We start from the raw sequence: 23,016 nt of genomic DNA on the forward strand, positions 1-23,016 counted from the left end.
TCTCATGACACCGAAAACCAAGACACACTGTTAGAAACCTTTGACAATTAAAATACTAATTACAGTTCTGACACAATCCCTCAGCTCGCTTTCACTAGGGCTACACAGGAAAAAAAGAAAAAAAAAGATGAGCATATTTATTCCTCAGTCCACTGAGATCCAGTCAAGAGAGGGAGAGAAGCAGAGAGACGGTAATTAAGCACTTCTCCCACTAGACTGCTATGTGACGGCGTGGGTGGAGATCACTGGAGGTGACGCCGCCAACTGCAGCAACATCAACACTGGCTACAGGTAACACTGCGTACACGCAGCTGGCGGAGGTCAAAGGTTATTCAGCGACATCAAGTGACGCGGTTAATTGTTTATTACAAAACTTTGAGGGAAACCAACTCTATTCATGTTGATACCACGCAGCAACCCCAGGTCATTAGCAAATCAAAAATGTGTTTCTGTAACAGTGGGGACGTTGCATAACGAGTTACATCCATTTACTTATTTAATCGTCTTCATGTTGATATTTTAAGATTCACATAATTTTGTCATCAGTAAATAAGACGGGCAGATTCTCCTCTGCTTTGTTTCTGCTTTATGTAACATTAGCAATAGATCAGATGAGCTAATGGTATGTAATGCTGTTATTAAAACGCTGCTGTCCTCTGCTACAACAAAATGGAGCTGAAGTAAGTGGTGTTACAATCTACAAAATAGTACACTTTTCCTTCAGTAATGAGTAGCCGTGAAATATATAAAAAAAAATATGAGAAAAATTAATTGCTTTAGCACCTTTTTCACAGATTACAATTACAGCTGCTCACATTCACACTAATACAAACCGAAATGGAGTAGTAGCAGCAATATGTTCAAATAACATCTGCCTGATGTTAATGGAAAATAATTGAAATTAATATACTGATCATTTTGAGATGAAAAATGAATCTGTGTCTAGCCTATTTTATTCACTTTCTCTTATATGCCAGACGGCCCCATAGAAGAACAACAGTGGTGGTGAGTTTTTAATGTGACCTAGGACCTAGGTACATCCTGGTTGCAAGTCTAGGGTTGGGTTAATGTTATCATCCCAGCTTTCTCACTGGTTTATAAGAGGATTTTGTTGGTCTTCATACTATTCCAACTCATCCAAATCAGATTCAAGGGATTTATGGAAAAACTGCAGTTTCTAAATTAAAGGGTACCGTTTGTCCAGAGATGGTCTTGATTTCCAATCATACCCTGGTAAGACTTCTTAAAAAGGCATGAGTTTGTCCAAGTGCATGAACATGGAAGACCAGAAAGCTCATATTGCTGAGCAGATCAACCACCGGCTAGATAAACTAGCAAAGCACAAAACTGGAAACGGGGAGAAGGCTACACTTGCCTGAAGTCTTCGTTGGTCCTCCAATGGTGCAACAATAATTCAGGAAGTCATTGCACTCATCCTGGTCATGTCCTCTGACAACACCATGGAGCAAGCTGACAGTCACAGACTTAAGCTATTTGTTTCTCCTTGTGCTAAGCTAACAGCAGGGTATTGATCTGCTTCATCAAACTCTCAGCAAGGAAACAGCTTAGAGTATTTCCCAAAATACTGAACTGGTCCTATAAAATTTGGCAAAGCCATGACTGAGATCATATATTAACTAGAAGCTTTTCTGACAGTTAGAGGTGCACATTATGGAACATGTTTTATGGAAACACCTTGTACATGTTTTTCTTCGCAACCTGAATCAATAGTGACCTGTTTTCTAAAGGCAGAAGGGCTTGTCTAGCACCTATCTGTCCTTTAATCAGAAGCTCCGGCTTTAAGCCCCTGTGTCAACAAGTCGACACGTAGCAGAAGTGTTTTTGGTGCAGGTTTTACAGCTGCACCTTGACACCCAGCTACACACAAAAAGCATTTCTATAGGGGCCTGTAATGCTAAGCTATACTTGGACACCGAGAAGAAGAAGAAAAAAAAAGCCTATAGCAGATTACAGCCCTGACAGGAAAAACCTGCTCTGCACATTCTGTACCTTTTAAAACACAGCGGGTAAGAATAAAATGGGCACCTGGAAAAGGGCATTCCCTGGACTAAACTCAGATAAGTGCTGATGAGGTGACTTTTTTCTGTTGGAATGTAACTTCCAAAAATGCAGAGCTAGTAGTGCCACTACACATTTTATTGTGCCTGTTTGTTTCATTTATCCTGCAGTGACTCAAGACAGCTTCATGTTAAAAATAAAAAAATGTGCATATGCATGTGCATGCTAAATCATGTGCCGTTTCTTTGGACACACATTGTATGCCTCACTTAATGTTAACACACACTGTCTGGTGTACTCGAACATAGCGTTGGACTGCCTTTATCTTTGATTACACTACACATCACTGTGGCAGTGTTTCGATAAGAAGCTTCTGCAATATCACAAGATTTATTTCCATCCAGCGTTGCGTTAATTTTTCACCAAGATCTTGAGTTGATGTGGTGGCCAATCCAAGTGTGAAAATGATGTCTCGTGCTCTCTGAACCACTCTTTCACAAGTTGAGCCCCATGAATCCTGGTATTGTCATATTGGAATATGCTCGTACCACCAGGGAAGAAAAAGTCCACTGATGGAAGAACCTGGTCATTCAGTATATCCAGGTAGTCAGCTGACCTCATTCTTTGGGCATAATGTTGCTGAACCTGGACCTGAGCGACTGCAACAATCCCAGATCATAGCACTGCCCCCACAGGCTGCTACAGTAGACACTAGGCATGATGGGTACATCAGTTCATCTGCCTCTGTTCTTACCCTGATGCCCCATCACTCTGGAACAGGGTGAATTTGGCTTCATCCGACCACGTGACCTTCTTCCATTGCTCCAGAGTCCAATTTTTATGCTCTCTAGCGAATTGAAGCCTTTTTTTCCCGGTTAGCCTCACTGATTAGTGGTTTTCTTAAGGCAATTGTTTTCTTTGTATTGTACATGTGGAAATGCTCTTACTTTCACTATTAATCAAAGCCGTGAGTTCAACTGTTGTTTTTCTTCTACTTGATTTCACTAAACATTTCAGTGAACGCCAATCACAATCAATCGGGACCACATTTCTTTCTCAAAGACGATGGTTCCTCACTATCCTTCTAGTTTTTAATAATGCGTTGGATCAATCTTAACCCAGTTTTAGTAGTTTCTGCTGCAGTCTTCTTCAATGTTTTCTCTGCTTGATTCATGCCAATGATTTGACCCTTCTCAAACAGACTAACATCTTTTCCACGACCACAGGATGTGTCTTTACACATGGTTGTTTAAGAAATGAGAAGCTACTCATTGCATCAGTTGGTGTTAAATAACTTGTTGCCAACTGAAAGATAATTACCCATGCAGTGATTATCCAATAGGAGGCTTGCACCCATTTGCTTAGTTAAATCCAGGTGGCGACTTTTGTTTTGGCAGGAAGTGTATATTAAATGTCTTCAATCAGACGTTCTTAAAAACTGATACGACTAAGTGTAGAGTTTCCAACATAGACTACCATTGTAGTCTTGTATAGACAATAAACGTTAAGTCATAAAATCAGTTGTCTTGAACACTGATGAAGAATACAGTATAACCCTAAACATACATACAGGCTTTTAACTAAATAACTATTTAAATGAAGATTGTGTAACACTTGTGAGTCATAACCAAATGATGCTTTACTGGACTATTACAATCATTACATTTTATATTACTGCACTGTACTTTCATTATGTAATAAGTACAAGCCTATTCTTATCTTAGGAACAATTTCCTTGTCTTTGTACGGTTCCTTTTTTTTTTTTTTTTTTTTTAAACCTAGCACAGCTAATATAAGAGCACCCACTGTACAAAATGAAAATGGGAGGAAGTCCGCTTGATTTATGTCTTGGTCTGAAAAAGTTCCGCAGTGTTTGGGTCTCTTTCCTACAGTAAGAGTTTTTAAAATGCAGCCATAACAAGCCGTAAACTAAAGACTCATCTCTTTAGGCCTGAAGTGCAATTATGAAATCAAATGCCAGTTAATGGGGCTAAGATCTTCAGGGGGGGTCAATTGTTATGTAACTCATAGGTTTAAAGTCCACCGATCAGTCACAACAAAACAGTATTTGTTAATACCGTAACACTGACCATCTTGTGATACTACCGTGTTTCTTCTTGTGTACCACCCACCTAGATCAGACCAGACACCCCCACCCCATAGCAGCCATCCCCAGCAGGATACAGCCTGACACAGACGCACACAAAACTGGTTTAGGAACATCTCAAAAAAGGTGGAAACATCCTGTTTTCAGTCACCGTGGGACGCCCTCAGAGGGCCCATGTCCATTCTCTGATGAGTCACAACTGTTTTTAGAGGCACAAGGGAGACCTACACAATATTAGGAAGGTGGTTGCAGTTATGTATAATTAAATCATCAGGCATTTTGAATGACAAGTGAATAGAGCTTGAGCCTAAATCCAGCTTCACTGTGTTCACTGTGTTCACCGTGCTTCATGTTTGCAGAGCACATCAAGTCAAATTGACTTAAAGGTGGTATTTAGTTAAATGATAAGGACAAAATTCTCAGTTTAGGGCACCTAACAGTTCCCTGCAGCACCGGAAAAATATGCCCTAAAAGAGGTTTGCAAACACATACCGACAGCTAGCCTGACTCGTCTAATCATCACGTCATTTGGATTTCACTATGTTTCACCAAACACAGAGAAACTAAATGAGCTGTTCCAAAATAAAGTTTCTAAAAGAAATTACTGGCCCACACTCTTGGAAGGTGAATTATTTTCTTTTGTAAATAGGAATGAGGCACAGTTCACTAAAAATGCAGATGTAAACCTCTTAATGATCCTTAATCGCTCAAGTCAAGCACCTGAAGTAAAGCAAGATCGTACAAATAGTACTGACCCATTTGTAGTAGAACTACATGTACAAGAGTAGTCTTACACGTCACGATTCGGAACAGATCGACACTGAGGAAGTACTTTGTATCGTATGATGTTCAATTAAGAGAAACAACACAAGAAAGGAAGGTGATTGCTAAGCAGAGACCTCTTTCCCACATAAATTACACAGAGGAAAATGATAATACAGGCTGAAAGAGCCCCTCTCTTTCAAATGATGTCTCAATTTAAATGCAAAAAAAAAAAAATGGAAGGACAATACAAACCAAACTTGAAGCCAATTTAGTTTTTAGAGCCATGATCCAGGCCAATGAGGCAAATAGCCTCTGGCAGATCATTTAAACCTTCACTCTGATCTCATCTCTCCAGATCTTACAATATTATTGCTGCCATTTCCATCTGGGGGTTGAGACACGTAGATGATCTGACGATGATCGAACCCAACAAATAAATGCATTTTATTTTTAAATGGCTGACAAAATACAGTGTATTGAATTATGATACAATCCCAGGTACATATATGCTGTTTTTTTTTGTTTTGTTAGGATTTAAATAGTGCTGTTTTTCTTTGACTTTTGCATAAACTGACTGTGTGCATATACGGAGTACATACAGAACGTAAATAATCCCGGAGAAGCGAGTTCGCCCAAAATAAAATGTACTTCTTTCCCTTTTTCCTCCTCAAAGGTGCAAAAAAATATGGCTGTTAACACAAAAACGTGTTAGGAAATCTACTTGAACATAACTTAAGGTGATAATTAGAGTTCCCACATTAAAAGTGAAAATAAGAACGGAGCCAACAATCAGACGCTTAGAGAGCGACTGTGAAACATCTGTTCGCACAACACTCCAGCTCTCTCCAACACAAGCCTGGAGTTTACACGACAAGGTCCATGTTTAAAGAGACAAGCTAGGAACAACAGGGCGCAACTTTTGCCACGCAAAATTATAAACGGAAATTACATTAAAGCGTAGGTGGATATTTTTAAAAGTACCCCGCTGTTTCTGATGCTACCAAGATGAAATCTGGATCCGTTTTGAACAACACAGATCAAGCTTAATGCTGTAGTATAACATTTTATTTCGCAAACGCCGATATTTTAAAATGAGGTCACGTTCTGAAAAGAGTTTCTTTTTTCGGGGGGCGAGTAAAAACTGCCCAGGCCACAACTTATTCAACACTTCAACATCCGCTTCAAAGCAGCACTTAAAGCCCACTATTAGCGGCTCACTTCATTAATGCTCTCTGGGCTGAAAGGGAACAAACCCCCTGCGGCTCGCTTCCAAAATCTCGCGGAGAGCCTTCACAGAGGAGCCGCGCCGAGGAGCGAGAATACGGAGGTCGCAAAGGAAACCAGACTTCTTCAACAACATCTGATCCGCTCTGAATGGGTGCGCAAATTATAGTAGTCACTGTCAGAAAGCAGTTCAGTCACATTGGGAGAAAAAAAGCAAGTACAACCTACATTCATGACATCTTAAAATCCATACTATTAGAATCAGGGCTTCCAGATTAGAGACTGACAGGTGGTGCTTTCTTTGCTACTCAAGATCTAAAGAGCTCTCTCAGGCACTCTAATGAAAAAGAAAAAAAAAACTTTGTCAACGCCAAGAGATGTCAATAGATCTGCAAATGGTCATTTTAAATGACCATTTGTCCAAAGCAGAAGCAGATGATTTGATGCTTAAACAAGTCTGTAAGCACCCAACCATGACATCTCAGGGTCTATAGGTAACTGTACGGAAGCACATTATCTAAAACAAAAGGCGCCTGGACTTATGTGAGGTTTTCAGGGACGCAAACACGAAGATCTTATCGGATCATTTTAATTAGCATCCATTACGTAAGCTGGAACCTCTAATTAGTGCGACTTCAATCAGGGTTGAAGGAACATTGTCCATGTAAACACAGTCAACGATCCAGTTTGAAGCCGTGCTCTAAAATCTACAGATAAATACTATAAATAGATTTTGTCTGAGCCGTTATTTTTGATGGTAGATTGGACTGAACCCACTGAAGTACTTTAAAAGTAAAATATGTATAGCTGGCTATTTCGAGTACATGTGGCATAAGACCGAATTTGTTCTGCGGCCGAGACAGATGGTGGAAGATCAAGAGTAGATGAGGGTTTGGTCAATACGCATACATGGCAATAATGTCTTTGTTGTAAAGGTGACGGCATAACACCGTAATGACTGCTGCTCTTGTTCCTCAATCTAATTCTGCTCTCCATGGCTCATAGAGCATTTCATCACCTGACATTTGAAAGAGTCATTTTCGAATGGAACATTTACATCCTATTGCAGACTTGTTTTCTCTCCCTGTGCCGAACACTTGAACAACACAACATCACGTCTTTGTCAGGGTGAAAAGTTAAGATGTGCTTCCTCTGGCTGTTAAATATCACTCTCAATTATAGGTGTTCTGGGGCAGCAAATCGATGCGACTGATACATTCCAAAGATTTGCTCCTTTTTACGGCGCGACCGCGTCCTTCCTCAAAATGCAAACTATTAAATGGGTCAAATGCTCTTAAGTCTCGACCCAATTTCCTTGGAGACGATGCTCTGGGTAACAAGGCTAGTAGAACAGGCCATTGCAGCTAATGCAGCCACAAACAGAGCAGGGATAATTGTGTTCTTTTCAGCTTCTCACATCTGACTTATAAAAGTGTGCTGATTCCCATTTGATTGCGTAACAGGCTTTGAGCGCTGCAACAATGAAGATGATGATTCTTATGTCACTTTCAGTGCGACCGAGATAATATGCAGAAAGCTAAATAAGACGTATCCTCCAAGCTGCTATAAACAAAACCAGATATAACAAGTTGTAAAAATCGCCCTTCCAGAAACTGAAATCTTTGACCCAAAACTCTGTAATGTGTGTTGTGGCTTTAAGTTTCATGTCAACCATAATGTGGTGGAGCTGCTGAAAGGCAGTCATTGTTCATGCAGGCTGCACCGCTAAGTAGCAGAGTGGGAACAACTCATTACAACGCACCATCTGAAAGAAAAGTGTTTGTGTAGGCAATTACGCTTTCACTGGAGTTCTTACAGTTGCCGAATTAGCTCATATTAGATTTGATTAGATAAGATAAACTCGGTGGATCCTGCTCTGAGGTTCAGGTTGCCGCAGCAGGAGCTGCAAATGAGACAAAGCGTGAAAATAAATATAAGATAAACACCATTTAACAGAGGGACTGTAATTTCCATCCACCGGGACACACCGGTGTCTTTCTTTTGGGTTTTTATTCATTTACACTCGATGCTCAATTCTTTACCGGGGCTCTCGGTTAACATGTCAAAGTTTTGTTTGACAATTTTAGTTCAGGCTACAATACAAAATTATAGTTTTCTCTCTCTTTTTTTTATGTTTTACCCTATTTCGATCCCTGGGTTATGTGAATGTCTTTGTCTACATGAATCTACATTTCTTGTGTTTACATAGACACTACTACTCCATTACTGACATGAATATTATTAAAGTCAGAATATAAAGGTTGCATGTAACCACCTGCAATCTGAATTAAGTTGACAAAGTGACCACAAGGAGAAAGCATGTCTTGATTGTGGTATATCAGATTCTTATGATAAATTTAACTCCAAAGCCAAATTAAAAAGCAAAGTCTTGGTACTCATTGTATATTTTGTTATCCCGTGCGTGTACCACACTGAGGAAATGAGTTTCTACCACAGTGAGGAAATTGAGCGTAATTGCAGCTCTCGTTTTGGTGTTTTAGAGTGGAGTGAAAATGCCTGTGCAACAATGAAGATGATTAACTTGGATCCAAGTCATCTCACTCTGACTCTTAACATACAGGAAGCCTCAGTGGGCTGATACAAGCTGAGACCAACAAAGGATCTACACAAAGTTGACTGTTTCCACACAACCAACCCACAGACGCTGCCCACTTATCTGGCCATGAAGTTGGCAACACAACAAAGAGCGATGAGATGTGACGAATTCATGACCCCAACAAGGCACCCACTGCCAGCTCACAGGTCTACTGGACGCATAGAAAACTCTCGCTACTTCAGATGGCCACCCCTGCTGGGGACTGGGCAGAATCTCCACGTGTGTTCGCTTGCTGACAGGAAGAGACCAGCATCCTGACAGCCAAAGGCCTTGTTGAATCACAATTGAGAGAGGGAGGCAGTGATTCAACCGGAAAATAAACTGTATTTCTCAGCACGGCTTCAGGAAACATTAAGGGGACTGAGTATTTTAGAAACTTACAGTAACACCTCTGAAATACTCAGCTAGATCAATACATTTTGGAGAGAGTTTTTGTTTTTCTGGCTGTTTACCAAATCATATTCACATTTACACATGAATATGGGCCTAAAGTACAGCTTTACTTTAAAGGGACTGGAGCAAGTGTTTAGCTCTTTTATATTTAGCCCCCTCTTTTCAAGAGTCCAATGATAATTGGAGATTTTATCACTGACATCTTTATGAAATCTTTCAAAATGGAATGGTGAGATTTTAAAGTAAATTTTAAAGTAAATTTAATCCATATCGGTCGACTAGATCGACCGATATGGATTTTTTGGGGCCGATACCATTATTTGGAGGCGATACTGCTTTTTAACCAAAAACACAATCATTTATTGAACTCAAATAATGGTCTTATGCAAACAAAATAAACAGGTAAAAAGAGGTAGAGTACAAGAATTTTCCAACTTCGAGCTGCACACATTATTAGTGGGGGAGGGGCAATGTATGGGCTGCATGGGTTCGCAGCGTCTGCAGCAGCACAGGGCTGAATGTGGATGCACGTGTCTGTAAATCTCATCTCATCTCATCCACAGGGAGACCAACCTAGTCCTTGTTTTTGATTATAGCCATCTTAAACACTTTCCTAAATAATTTAAACTAATTGAATTGATATTGCATGTTGTCTTTTATTAAATATGCAAAGCTGTATTCAAAACAAATCTTCACCATTGGGAATTTTGACACAATGTAATACATATCTTAAAGCAGACAAATGACCAAACGTGACCTTTAGAAGTTAATTAATTGCCTGAGCCGCTCTCAAAGGGTAATGTTAAATTTCATGCTTTAATTTGACAACAGGGTCTGAGTCACATCTATCATAATTTGAAAGCTGTGTTTACACTCTAAGACACGGGCCTGTGTGCAGCTGCTGCAGCACAACCACTGATTTTAACAGCATTCCAGTTGTGGTTAACCAAACTTTCTGTCTTTTCGTCCCTTCGATAAACCAGTGACAGCAAGGTTTTCATTTCATCTGTACTCATGAAGCCGTGCTCTTCTTTGTTTCTTCATTATATCAGTTTGCAATAATCCTTCATGCTTCGTTCAGTAGATGGGCAGAGTAAATGAATGCGTAAATTACATTAATATCTACGGAAGTCCTAAGCGGCCATGCATTCATACATATTACTTCCTCCATTTTCGCGTGATAATGAGTTGATTTCCTTTGTTTTCCCGAGATCTTGATTCATTTATCTCATCTCATCTATGCCTTATATTTATTTATCTTGGGAAAACAAAGTTTTGTTTTCTCAGTATCTCCAGAAACTTTATTGTTATCTAGCAAACATTAAAGCACAAAACAAACGGCTCACGTCACAGTAGGCCTATTACATTGGGCCATTATTATTGTTATTACTACATTATTAGTGTTAAGGCCACGGCAGGTCGCGTATCAGATAAATAACTCGTTACTTGGAGAAAAATTAGCTTGTTTTTCTGAGATAATGAGATAAATGACTCACTTAAACTGAGCAAATTAACTAGTTAACATGGGAAACTGGAAGAAACAATATGTGAATGCATGGCCGCTTAGGGCTTCTATAAATATCAAAAGCTAGTGTTTATCATGGCATTCTGATGGTATTACGGTATTTTTTTCATGCATAATCACATGTCAGATTTGGTTGAGAGAGGAATTAATGCAGTAGATTGACTAAGGATGGATTATTTTACTGTCATAATGAGTAAATATTGTAGAATAATCCCACACTAGTAGTAAAACAGGTTTGCATGGGCCCGTGTTAGCGCTGCCTGCTGATGTGGAAATCTGGGGACATTTACAGCTCGGAGATAAAAATAAATGAACAAATTAAATGTTGTCAGGATGAAGAAACAGGGACAATTACACTTTAATTTATTTTGACATATTTATTCATATTTAAGCTTATTTAAACTGCTATGTCTGTAATGTCAATAGCAGCGCAAGCAGCTACCGTAATAACTGTAGTCTGTGCGCAACATTTTTTTCTCAAAAGCTAAAAAGCTGAAGTTGGGGACATTTTCATCTTTTCATCCAAAACAGGTACTGTCTCCAGAAATCGGGGATGTCTGGTAGACTTAAAAAAAAAGAAAAAAAAACCAAACAACTGACACAGGTTCTGCTGCTTCATTTTTAGGACATCTTCACCACATTCACAGTGACCCAGTGGCACCATGCGTGTTTATACTATACACTATCTAATCTAATAAATTAAAAATTCATATCATAACGACGAAAAAAACAAAACAAAACGATATTTGGTATGAACCAGTATACTGCTCAGCCCTATCCAGAAAACTGAAATGCTCTAAAGACCACTATGAATGCATTTGCAGCAAAATAGAGAGATTTCTAACAATACATGATGTCCACAGGCAGAAAGCGAATAGCTTAGTATCTAAAGAGCCCAACGGTCCTGTCAGAACCCATCTGCAACGAGACAGTATTCGTGCCACAGTTGTTATGAAATGTACTTCATAAATCTATATGGCTCTTCATTTCCATGTTGCTCTCTGCAGACGCATCTAGGCCTCCACACCACCCGCCTTTCCACGGTTTAGATCCAATTTGAAACAGCTCCCTCTAGGCCATCCTGACGGAGTCTCTTTCTTCCTTCGAAGCGCCCAGTGCACTGTTAAGGCCATGTGATGTTCTGCAGACAGTTGGAAGTGTCACTTGTGCTGCGTTATCCTTCTCTCTTCTCTGTCAAAGCTGAACCACAGTGGCAGGCATGACTCACTGAAGTGCTGTACTTTCTAATGACATGAGAGCGGAGGCTGAGTCAATCTGACCTGACAGTCTTGCATAAATCACGGCCCTTCGATTTAAGTTGCTTTGAGGAGTGTCAACAAATCCACAGGAGGAATATTAGACTCTGCTGTAGGTAGGGACTCCGCCTCTGAGAACTCATTATGGGGTGTCTCCCTTCATGCTGTGCCAGGCTGTGTTGACTGAATTGCCAGGCTTATTTCTGATTCACTGGCAGAAGCCTGAGTTTTAAATTCCTGACTCGTGATGAGGCCCCACCAACACCCCGAGGACCATTTAAGGGGAAATACATGGGTTTTTAAGGGGTGAATTTTTGGAGGTGACGGGACTGAATGTGCTTGAAAACAAAAAAAAGGCGATGCCGGCCTTGAAAGTATACTATTAAATGCCATTAAAAGATAATACACCGAGAATAACCCCCCCCCTCTCTAAGCTTGTATCCACATTGTTTATGGTCTTTAGAAAAACTGATGAGGAGGCAATGCGTGGAGCACTACTACACAGCATTTAGCTTCTAATCTTGCCGTTAATCATTCCACTTGAAAGTGTTCAACAACAAAAGGCTGCTTTTTCCTCCACTTTGAAACCAAGGTAATTATATTTTTTCTTCCTCCCCTGGACAAACAAGAGGGACCTTCAAGCCCCAGTTTGCAGAAGTGATTCACACCATCGTGAGGCGAGGAAGAAGCAATGCAGAGGAAATAACTCAACAAGCAGGTGCAAAGAAGAGGATCCTCTTACACAGAGACAAAAGCAGAAGTCTCAGCTGACACCCTCAGACGGGAATGAAACGCACTTTTAACATCGACAGGTTTAGCACATGGCATAAAAGTAAACATGGTAAATTCCATTTGCTGTGAAGTTCCTCTAAGACAAACAGCTCAATTTCTACACCGAGCTTGTTTTTCTTATCAAATGATCCTCCTCTGGTTTCATGCGAAACCATTTTCCTGCCACACGAGCACCAGTGGAATTCTATTCATTTAAATAACGCACGGCTATTAGTTATATTAAAGATCAGCGTCTCAGCACAGCAAACTTTTATGGCTTCAGGCACTTATCTGCGATATTGGCTGCCACTCAAGAAAAAAAAACAAGAAAAAAAAAAGAGGAGGGAGCGATTTAATGAAAAGTGAGAGATCTAAACACCAGGGAGGGCGGATGTGAGATGGTTTCAACCGATGATCAAGAAGCTGGAAAGAGAAGTGAGAGATTCTGTTCCATTATTGGAGACGAACTGTAGCGCTGCTACTTTGCTACTCGAGGGCATGGGAGGGAAAGCTATAGAAAGCCGTTGGTTTATGTGTCTGTCAATGTCATCTCTTTTCAGGATCACGGTTCAAGGCGAACAGCAAGGATCAAGGGGGGCAGGGAGGGGAGCCGGCACATTGTTGAGAGGGTGCCGGTAGGTCGAAGGACCTTCAGCTGAGTTGACGCTGGTGGATATTGTGCTCTTCAGTGATTTGAAGGATGAGAAATAACTTGGAGTGTATGATGCCAATAGGCCAGAGAAAGAAATGTAACAGAGCACAGTCGGAGAGAAGAAAAGTTACTCAACCCTCAGGCACCATTAGGGACGTTTTTGTCCATTTGGGTAAATTGTTCCTCTTCACTTGGCCGTCATTTTGGCTGCCATAGAGCATGTGGCACAATTTTTTGTAGCAATGCCACTCTCTCCACAAAGTTTGGAATTCAAAAAAGTAAAAATGTAATAGGTTAACTGAACACAGTGAAAAAAAGTTACTACAATCTTGTGACCTTAGCGGACAAAATTGTCCGCATCCAAAAAATTGTTAAAATTAACTGATTCATTTTTTTTTCTGCATAAATCTCTTAAACCACTTCAGTACTTTACAAACTACCAAAAATTTAACCACTTTCAGGATTTTAACCCTTTTAATGCCAGTTTGAGTACATAAAGTCACTGTTTTTGTATTTATTTTTTACAAAAAACGAAAAAACATTAAAAAAAATTTGCGTAAGCTTTAGATATTTTCAGGACAGGGCATTTTTTTCCCCAAATCAATCTTGAGTATAACCAAGATTATCTAAAATATTGACTTGATTGGATTATTAGTTTTTGTGCAGCATCAGATTTAAAATATACTACCCTCTTGTGACCATAGTGGAGAAAAATGTCCCATTGACTTCCATTATAACCACATTATAACCAACCATTATAGGGCCTATGCATGAAATATTTGTTATTTCATCAGTTTTTGTGCTCGTGTTACTGAGCTTATATGCTATTTTAAGGTGGCCGTGTGAAATCATATATGCACTCTTTTTCAAGAAAATAAAACCACAGGCCCCTTCTCTTACTGCACGTCACTGTGGAGAAAACACAGCAGTTAGTGAGTTTATGCACCTGGCAGGAGTCCTGTCACAAACTGTCTGGACGGTTCATTCTTTTGACAACCAAGGAGGAAAAGGGTCAGAATGAAAACATGTGACCTGTAACTCCCAGAGAGATGCAGGAAAGTGAAACATCCTCAGAGTGAGAGTCCGATGTGGACTTTGTAGTGGAGTCAGATCATTCTTCTTTACTTTTCAGTAATCTTGCATGTACAGGGTTAAAATACTCAAAATTATTGATTTGTGTGTAGTTTTGTAAAGTGCTGTAGTGGTTTAAGAGAACTGTGCATAAAAAAAACATCAAAAAAAAACTTAATCAGTTAAGTTTTTAATAGCAGATTTTGTCAGTCACATGAGAAATTAAACTGACACCTGAGGATTAATACATCTATTAAGTTATATTTTCAATAGTTTTGGCTCTTCTATATCGGTTCATGTCTGCAATGATAAAGTTTTGGAGTGATCATAAAATACACACAGTATAGTTGAAGTTTAAGATTAAGAACATTAACAAGGGCTCAGACTACAGAGATAGTTAAATTTGATCTAATTTGAAACCAGGTTGAATCAGGCTCCTAAGAAGAAACTTTAAACACATCCTTCTTTCCAGTCTTGAACTTGCACACACTACAGGATATAATTCATATTTAAGTGTAAGACTGGGAAGCACCAAATGTGCAAGCTCAATTTCAGATGGAAACAAATGTAAACAAATCAGAATCCACTGAGCTCTTGCAACTTGGTAAAACTTTGCAGTTGGAATAAAGCAGGAGGCCAAATGGGTGTTGGTGAGAAAATGGTTGGAAAAATACTAATTACACACAGAGCATCTACTCTTCAGCAGGTAATGTCTAGCTAATGTTGGCTAGCCATGTTGGCTCATTGGCTACTGTCATAGAGACAGATTTTAAACGATCAAACATGTTTTGGGTGGAGTCCACGAGTCTGCAAACAGTTCTGTGAGTTTTGGAGCGGATGTGTAAACCTACAGATCCCGACAATCGGCTTTCTCCCCTGATTGTTGGGATTATTTGGGGGATAAATCGACCAAAAACCTCAGGTAGTCTTAGCCCAGCTCCCTGTAAATGGAAAGTCTGACTCACTCTTTGATGTTACTTTAATCAGAGTTCTCATTTCTCAACACAAACATCTACCGCAAGACAAAGCTTACGTTTTATTCATGTTTGGAAACATGGAAATTTCAATTAAGAAAAGCTTATGGTGTTCTTAGATAGCAAGTAATCTCAACAAAATAAGGAGCTAAATAAAGTAGCTAGTCAGTCAGACATGCTAACCAATACTCTTTTGGTTTTGTTAGTTGGTCTCGGCTACTTGGCTCTGGTTTTGCAATTATGTAAGTTCAGGACAAACAATATTACTGGAGCCAGCTCCCCATCCCCACATCAAAAAATTGAATCCACCTCACAAGCATTGTGCAGAATTGTTATCCAATACTGCACAACGGGAAAGATACTGCAATAGATTTCTCTGGCTCACGTGCAACAACCTCATCTCCGCTTTTCAGATTCTGCCTAAATGGCAAACTAAGCAAACAAATCACACTGGCGTACGAGGGCATGGGAAAACCACTGATTCCAAGGATGTCTGAAAGATGTATTTGCAGTGCAGATCTCATAGTGCAGATCTCAGATAATTTTCTTTCAAAACTGCAACCACCCACAGGCTTCTAAAGCTCCAGCTGGCAAGCAATCCTGAGGAGAACAGATTCTACCCCAGCAGGGGCCATAGGGATGCAGCGGGAGAGAGTAAAAGAAGCTCATTCTGTTGATTAAATTTAGTTGATTTAGCTGCTCGGCTTCTCCAGGATGACTTGGAGCTCACAATTATCCACCTTTAAATGGTGGATCTCTGCTAAGGCGCTTCACATTTGATGGACCCAGAATTTGTTTTAGGGAAGTGGCGCAAAATAAGGTGGAGTCCGGCCTGTGGTTAACATTAATCTTGTTATTTGAAACCGTTTTACCTGCCTGTCTAGTGAGTTTTACTCCTACCTACCTACTTACAAGGCACAGGTAAGGCGCTTGTAATTGCCTTGTATGATTTTCCATTGTTGGACGTAGACGTTTAACTATTAAAAGCGTTAATGTTTCACAACCACGAACATGTACTTTTCAAGAAATGATTACAACGAAGATATACTTTTGCACGCAGCCGCACATTTTAGTATTAGCGCCCGTATCGATCTCAGACAAAATATGCATATAAATCCAAAAGGTGATGAAAATTCTGTTGGTACTCACTCGTATACTTTCAGCTTGTAACACTGGCTGTTCAAAAACAGAAACTCCCAGTCTGTTCCGTAGTCTATGGCGAGCAGCTTTCGCAGATCGCTGTGGAAACCAATCACACACATCATTACATATATTTAAGTAAATCATTTCAGAAGCAAAACATAATCACTTTTACGTTTTTGTACAAAATCTGCAGCACGACACGGCGCACGCGCTCTTTAACACATAAATAAATGGTCCTGGGTGAGCGGAGTTAGTTGGAAGTCCCTTACAAGAGTAGCTGCTTTAATAACTCCTGGATGACTCCGTGCCGACAGCGTAGCTTTATTTTCCTCGCTTATGTTCCTGACTGACTTCACGGGTAGCGTGTTGATGAGGTGGCCCTTTAAAAGCCCATTTCTATGCAGCGTCTCCAATTATCTGAGCTGCTCCTCTTCGCTAATCGGCCAAACAAGGCGAGCGAGCTCTATATCTTAACGCCGCACAGGCCCTCATCTCCATATTCATAACTCAGAATCGCTAATCGGGTTAACAAATGTTTAGGGAGGGTGATTGTTCCGCTTGGGGTTAGGGTGGAGATCGGAGACGATTCTGGGTCAGAAAAGCCAGGCAGGTTGCGTAACCACATGCGCAGGGGGTCATAACGTTCATCCGGTTTTGGTAGAAATTGCTCTTTTCAGCATAAAATGCACGAACTAATAAGGACTTTAATTTCACATCAGGACCAGATGATATGAAGACGAGAACGCACTAATATCCACACAGTGATAAAGCCAGAGGAGGACATGGGGGAGAAAATCCATATCTAGTGCTTCGACATAAATGATGGTGAGCAATTTGACCCGGGGCAATTAAAAGCAAGGTGGGAGAGGGGGGAGAAAAAAAAAATAGAGCAAATGAAGTCACGCCAGCTCCTTTTTTCCGCTTTTTTCCCCTCATGCATGCTTCGTTTAGGGGGGGGAATCTTGACCTTTTGGTAACTGCCCTCTGTGTAGTTGGCACTGCTCTCTCCATACAGTAATGAACAGTTTGCAGGCCTAAGGGCCACGGAGGCTACTTATCAGCTACTGCTGGCTGGCTCAGTGGAAACATCAGAGAGGGAGCAAAAGCAGGAATCCAGACCTGCTCACGGTTGTTTCCGTCGCTGTAAAAACTGTAACTGTGTATGTCTTAGGAGAGAGCATAGAATACAGCAGCATCAGTTAATAACTAATGAGCTTACGTCTGGGTGGGAATAAAATGATATCAAGTATGCAGCTGGTTTCGTTGTTGACAAGACATCATTTTTTTCCATTAATGCAAAATAACTCCGGTCTAATTTGGTCTACTTTCAAAATCCATACCCAAGCTCATACTCTTCAGCTCAAGTTGAGAAGAGGCCTACCCAGCAGAGCACAGGAGGAAACCAATAGCGTTTGTTTTTCTTCATTAAAATTAGCCCTAGGTATCGCGCAGTGTAAATTCACCACTGCGCAGCTTTCCGTTCTACTTCAGCACAGGAGGATGAAATCTATTTTAAGGCGCGGTTAGATACCGCGCTGCCCCGCTTACAATACCAATGAGGAAGCACTTCATTCGCACAAAAAGGAGAAAATGTTGAGGCTTTAGCCGCAAAACACGGAACAATAGCAGCCTCTATTTCTTACCTTATTTCCATGTTGACTGTCTCATAGGCTTCTTCTACCTTCTTCAGATTGGTAGCCTCCCACTCGGCAGCTAGACAAAACAAAAGGTCAGACAAATTAACAATGCGGAGTTGTTGCACCTCAGCAGCTGTGTGTTGCCAAACAGTGGGTTCTTAATATAGGCTGGTTTATCCAGGACTGCAAGAGGAGCAAGGCTGCATATAAACAGAAAACTGCTATTTTCAGGTGCCGTGAGCGCCGGAAGGCAGGCTTATTAGTCTCTTCACACTGACAATTGCGTTAACGGAGACTGAGGGAGAACAGAAGTCGGAGGGCGTGTGAGAGCAGAGGTGGCCACGGAGATTAACTGTCTCTGTTTGTCACAATAACATGTTCCAAGACTGATCGACTCATCAAACTCCAAGTGACTGTGACAGGTAAACAGAACTGGAAATGTAATGAAATTGTGAGCGTCAGTCTATATGCGCAACACTGTTGTTTGTATATTCCATGACGTAAGAAGATCAATTGAAGTATCCTGAAAAGTCTCGATGTGTTTTTTTTTTTTGCCACTTGGAGACAACAAAGCACTGACGTATAGTACAGGCACTTTAACGTTATTGAGGTGCACATGCTAGATGACATATGACTTTTAATGCACATCATTAAATGTCAACATACAATGAGCCAAGTTTCTTTTACAGTCACACTTTCACATACACTGATCAGGCATATCATTAAAACCACCTTCCCTTGTGCCTCTAAAACAGTTGTGACTCATCAGAGAATAGACTTGGGTCTGAGGGTGTCCTGTTATGTCTGGTAACAGGATGTCGTTAGTGGGGGTCTTTGGGTCCTATGGGTTGAGGGGAGGGGCCTCCGTGGATTATATACTTGATCCGTTTGGTCATCAAGGAGTGTTAGGGTTAGTATCATTGCTATGGGTTAGGGTCATTGCTATGGAGTTAGGATTAAGGCCATTGCTATGGGGTTAGGGTTAGGGTCATTGCTATGGTGCTAGGGTTAGGGTCATTGCTATGGGCTTAGGGTCATTGCTATGGGGTTAGGGTCATTGCTATGGGGTTAGGGTTAGGGCCATTGCTATGGGGTTAGGGTTAGGGTCATTTCTATGGGGTTAGGGTCATTGCTATGGTGTTAGGGTTAGGGCCATTGCTATGGGGTTAGGGTCATTGCTATGGTGTTAGGGTTAGGGTCATTGCTATGGGGTAAGGGTCATTGCTATGGGGTTAGGGTCATTGCTATGGGGTAGGGTTAGGGTCATTGCTATGGGGTTAGGGTCATTGCTATGGGGTTAGGGTTAGGGTCATTGCTATGGGGTAAGGGTCATTGCTATGGGGTTAGGGTCATTGCTATGGGGTTAGGGTTAGGGTCATTGCTATGGGGTAAGGGTCATTGCTATGGGGTTAGGGTCATTGCTATGGGGTTAGGGTCATTGCTATGGGGTTAGGGTCATTGCTATGGTGTTAGGGTTAGGGTCATTGCTATGGGGTAAGGGTCATTGCTATGGGGTTAGGGTCATTGCTATGGGGTTAGGGTCATTGCTATGGTGTTAGGGTTAGGGCCATTGCTATGGGGTTAGGGTTAGGGTCATTGCTATGGGGTTAGGGTCATTGCTATGGCGTTGGGGTTAGGGTTGGGGTGGGGGTGGGGGTGCCTGGTATGGTGTAGGTGGGTGGTACATATCTAAGTAATATCCACATGAATGTCAGATGCAAAACTCCATTTGGAATCATGTTTCTGTCCTCTTCGTGAAAGGCAAACAAATACTCCTTTCCATTTCGCTAAAAATGGACAATTGGATTTTTTAAGCTTGTTTTTTTGAAGATGTTTGACCACTCATCCAAGTGATTTCTTCATTTCCCACCAGGCTCAGGAAGCTTAGGTTCTTGTCAGAGCTGACAAAGCTACTTGGATGAATGGCAAAACATCCTTAGACTTATATCTGTGTTTTAGATAGCTCATGACCTGGACGACCGAGAACCCTCACAGAATAATCCCTTTGAGTGCTGGTCATGTAAACCCTGTGTGGGTGCCTCATTAGCAGCTAAATATTGTCCAAAAACAAAGCTCAGTAGTCCAGGTACATTGGGTAATTAATAATTGACTACAAGTCTAACACTTGTATTGTCTTTCGGTAAGAAACATTAGAGATGCTGTCATCTAAATATCTAAATCTAAATATTCAGTTTTGGTTAATCAGCGCTACACATATTTCAGCATAGACTGAAAATCTGTAAATGTGATCACTGTGAATCAGAATTTATATCCCTGAAGTGCAATTAGTGGGATCTGAAAAAGAACAATGGGCTTTTCTAACTTTTTAGATGAACTGATTATCAAAATAACCTGTAGCTCTTGTAGCTCTAGTTCGCATTATGCACTTCCCAAGGGTTAAATTTACAAAACCCATTGTCATTAAAGAGGTGCCTGCATAAATATATTTAAATTGAATTAATTGATTTGTTTTCTTAAAAAAAAAACAAACAAACAAACAAAAAAATATGTCCAAACAGGCCCTACGTGTGAAAACAAAGTGCAGGGTCAATAATAGATGCCGATTTCCAGTAACCTTGCACCAACGTGTGTGTACATCACGACGCTCCTTTTTATGACACATTTTGTGACGTTCGACAAAGTCATTGATTGTTCTTCGTGTTTTAAACCGAGCCTCACGCCACAGCGACAGCATAACAGAAGGATTTCATACGTCAGCCGTGTGAACACATGTGCTGTAAACCTGGAGAGAGCAGCGGAAGGAAAACAGAAGTGAAGGGAAGCTGGAAAGACTCTGGTTTAGCTGACTGGCGCTGATGGACGTGGAGATGTACTGTCTGGGAGAGGACAGGTTCGTCTCTGACGTCGAAGCAACTCTCGCTGGGGGCCGGCGCCGTAACAACAGAAAGAGAGGAATGTGTATGTGGTAAGGACCGCTTGGGAAGCTGTGACAGCCCTGGCCTGAATACCAATTAGCATGTTCCATGCATGTGGTCTCAGCTGGTTGCCCATGAAGAACCCCCCCCCCACCCAACACACACACACTCACAATTCCCCCAGTACCTATTTCTTGCCGAGCTCGGTACAGATGTGGTGAGGCAAGCTGTGATTTTTCCATGTTCCACGGGCTATTTTTATAACACCAAGAAGGAGAGAACTCTCCTTAAACCACCCCCAAAACCCCCCCTCACACACCAGACACTTCTTCTCTCCAGCCCTCTCTTGCATACACCGCTCCATTTCTCTCACACACCAATCACGAGGCTCAGCAATGACAAAAGGAGACGCGGAATCCCAAGTGAGTGACATTTGACCCGTTGCTGCAGCCCGGTTGTGCGGGGAGAGGTTGGTGACGGTTAGAAGAAAGACTCGGGGGGGAGAGCGGCCAGGCGTACAGAGGAGGCAACTCTGCGTCAGTCAGATCTGACATACAGAGGAGCCCATGTACAGTACATCCATAAAGGCCTCATGCTCATGGTCTAACAGCTGGAGAATTAGATTATCGGCCGAGCGGTCAACGCATGCCACGGCATTACAATCAGGCCACACAAGAACCAATTGGGTCTCGTTCTTTGTGAATAATCAGATTAGCGATTGGGTATTGTGATCCGATATCATATGGAAAATGCAGGACACACGACGCTGGAATTAAACTGACCGGTGGATATTTTCCGCCTCAGCAAGCAAGTCTAACTGTACTTCACACGGAGCTATCAAGAGGGTTGTTAAACCGCCGTGTGCGAAAATAGCCGAGGAGGAACTCGCTGAGTAGTATGTGCCATCTTGCGTCTGAAGCCTCCTGTGTATACATACCTTGAGCCGGAGACCGGAGATACTCTGTTTACATGCGAGCGGATCAATAAGGCAAGGCGATTCTACCGCAGCTCTAAGAAAAGAAGCCGGTTTTCGATGCGCTGCCGCGGCCGCGCTCAACAAAACAAAGGCAACGCAATCGAGGCCACCCCCTGAACCCCACACTCGCACAGGCGGCGGACACCTTTAGCCGGATTGTGTCGACGAACGGGCGCACGTGGGAGTTCCCTTCGTTGTCTGCGAGAGTCTGCTCTTTAAAATAAAGACCGGCACCGTGCCCGAGCTTCCGCGCTGATTCCAGTTCAACCATCTATCACCATCACCATTTCATTTTTTTTTTCTCCCTTTTCATTTTGACTTTAACATTCTCCTCGCCTTCAATATTTTCCGCATGAGCTCTCCTCAGAGTCTTCCTGTCACCCTCACCTCGCTGTATCTCTCTCCATCCGGCTCCATTTTCTCACTCTCTCTCCTCGACTGATGAACTTGCTCCGACTGCAGAGTGAGGAGGACTGAAATATAGGTTGAGGACTCCTGTAATGAAATGTTTATGGCAGGTTGCATCAATGAGCGAGAGGTCTCTCTGGTTGCCGTACACCGGGGAAGCGTTAATAACCACCTGCCGGCATCAAACACGACAACGTTCCTAAAAGCGGCTACATCACGTGAAAGGAATGAATCTTATACAGAACGCATACAGACGTGAGCCAAACCCCGACTTCCACTTCCTCTCTTTATCTTTTCAAATCTCACAAATGATTCTGAAGCTGCAGCACAGGCTGCTGGGAGTTGAGAAGAGGTCAATCTCGCCCCCTGCATAATCGTTGTGTTGGAGTGTCTGATTGTATTAAGGGTGAGTGAATAACAGTGGCTGGCAGAAATAGCATCATGTTTTTGAACTATCAGTGCAATTCATAGCCCTGCCACTGACTCAGTTTGTATTCATTCTCCCACACGCTCTTCTCCCGCGCGCCGGTTGAAGGACAAGCGGGCGAGCGCGCACTGAAATTAAGAATGGAGCCATTCACCGCACAACTGTCATTACATCA

The 23,016-nt window shown here is 41.6% G+C and overlaps 1 protein-coding gene across 2 annotated transcripts in view; it reads right to left on the reverse strand.

Annotated features, from left to right (window-relative positions):
* The window catches only part of LOC125020625 (glucosidase 2 subunit beta-like), a 135,466-nt gene that overhangs the window by 28,683 nt on the left and 83,767 nt on the right, over window positions 1–23,016 (reverse strand). The window contains exons 11-13 of one of the 2 annotated variants that reach the window (XM_047606083.1): window positions 18,161–18,230; window positions 16,524–16,613; window positions 11,390–11,894 (exon numbers count right to left, since the gene is read on the reverse strand). In XM_047606083.1, coding sequence (XP_047462039.1) covers window positions 11,825–11,894; window positions 16,524–16,613; window positions 18,161–18,230 — 230 coding nt within the window. In that variant the 3' untranslated portion in view covers window positions 11,390–11,824. Of the gene's footprint in view, window positions 1–11,389; window positions 11,895–16,523; window positions 16,614–18,160; window positions 18,231–23,016 lie in introns of those variants that run through there. The other variant, XM_047606079.1, reaches the window with a different exon arrangement.

This window comes from Mugil cephalus, chromosome 1 (genome assembly GCF_022458985.1).
Source record: "Mugil cephalus isolate CIBA_MC_2020 chromosome 1, CIBA_Mcephalus_1.1, whole genome shotgun sequence".
Taxonomy (NCBI): domain Eukaryota; kingdom Metazoa; phylum Chordata; class Actinopteri; order Mugiliformes; family Mugilidae; genus Mugil; species Mugil cephalus.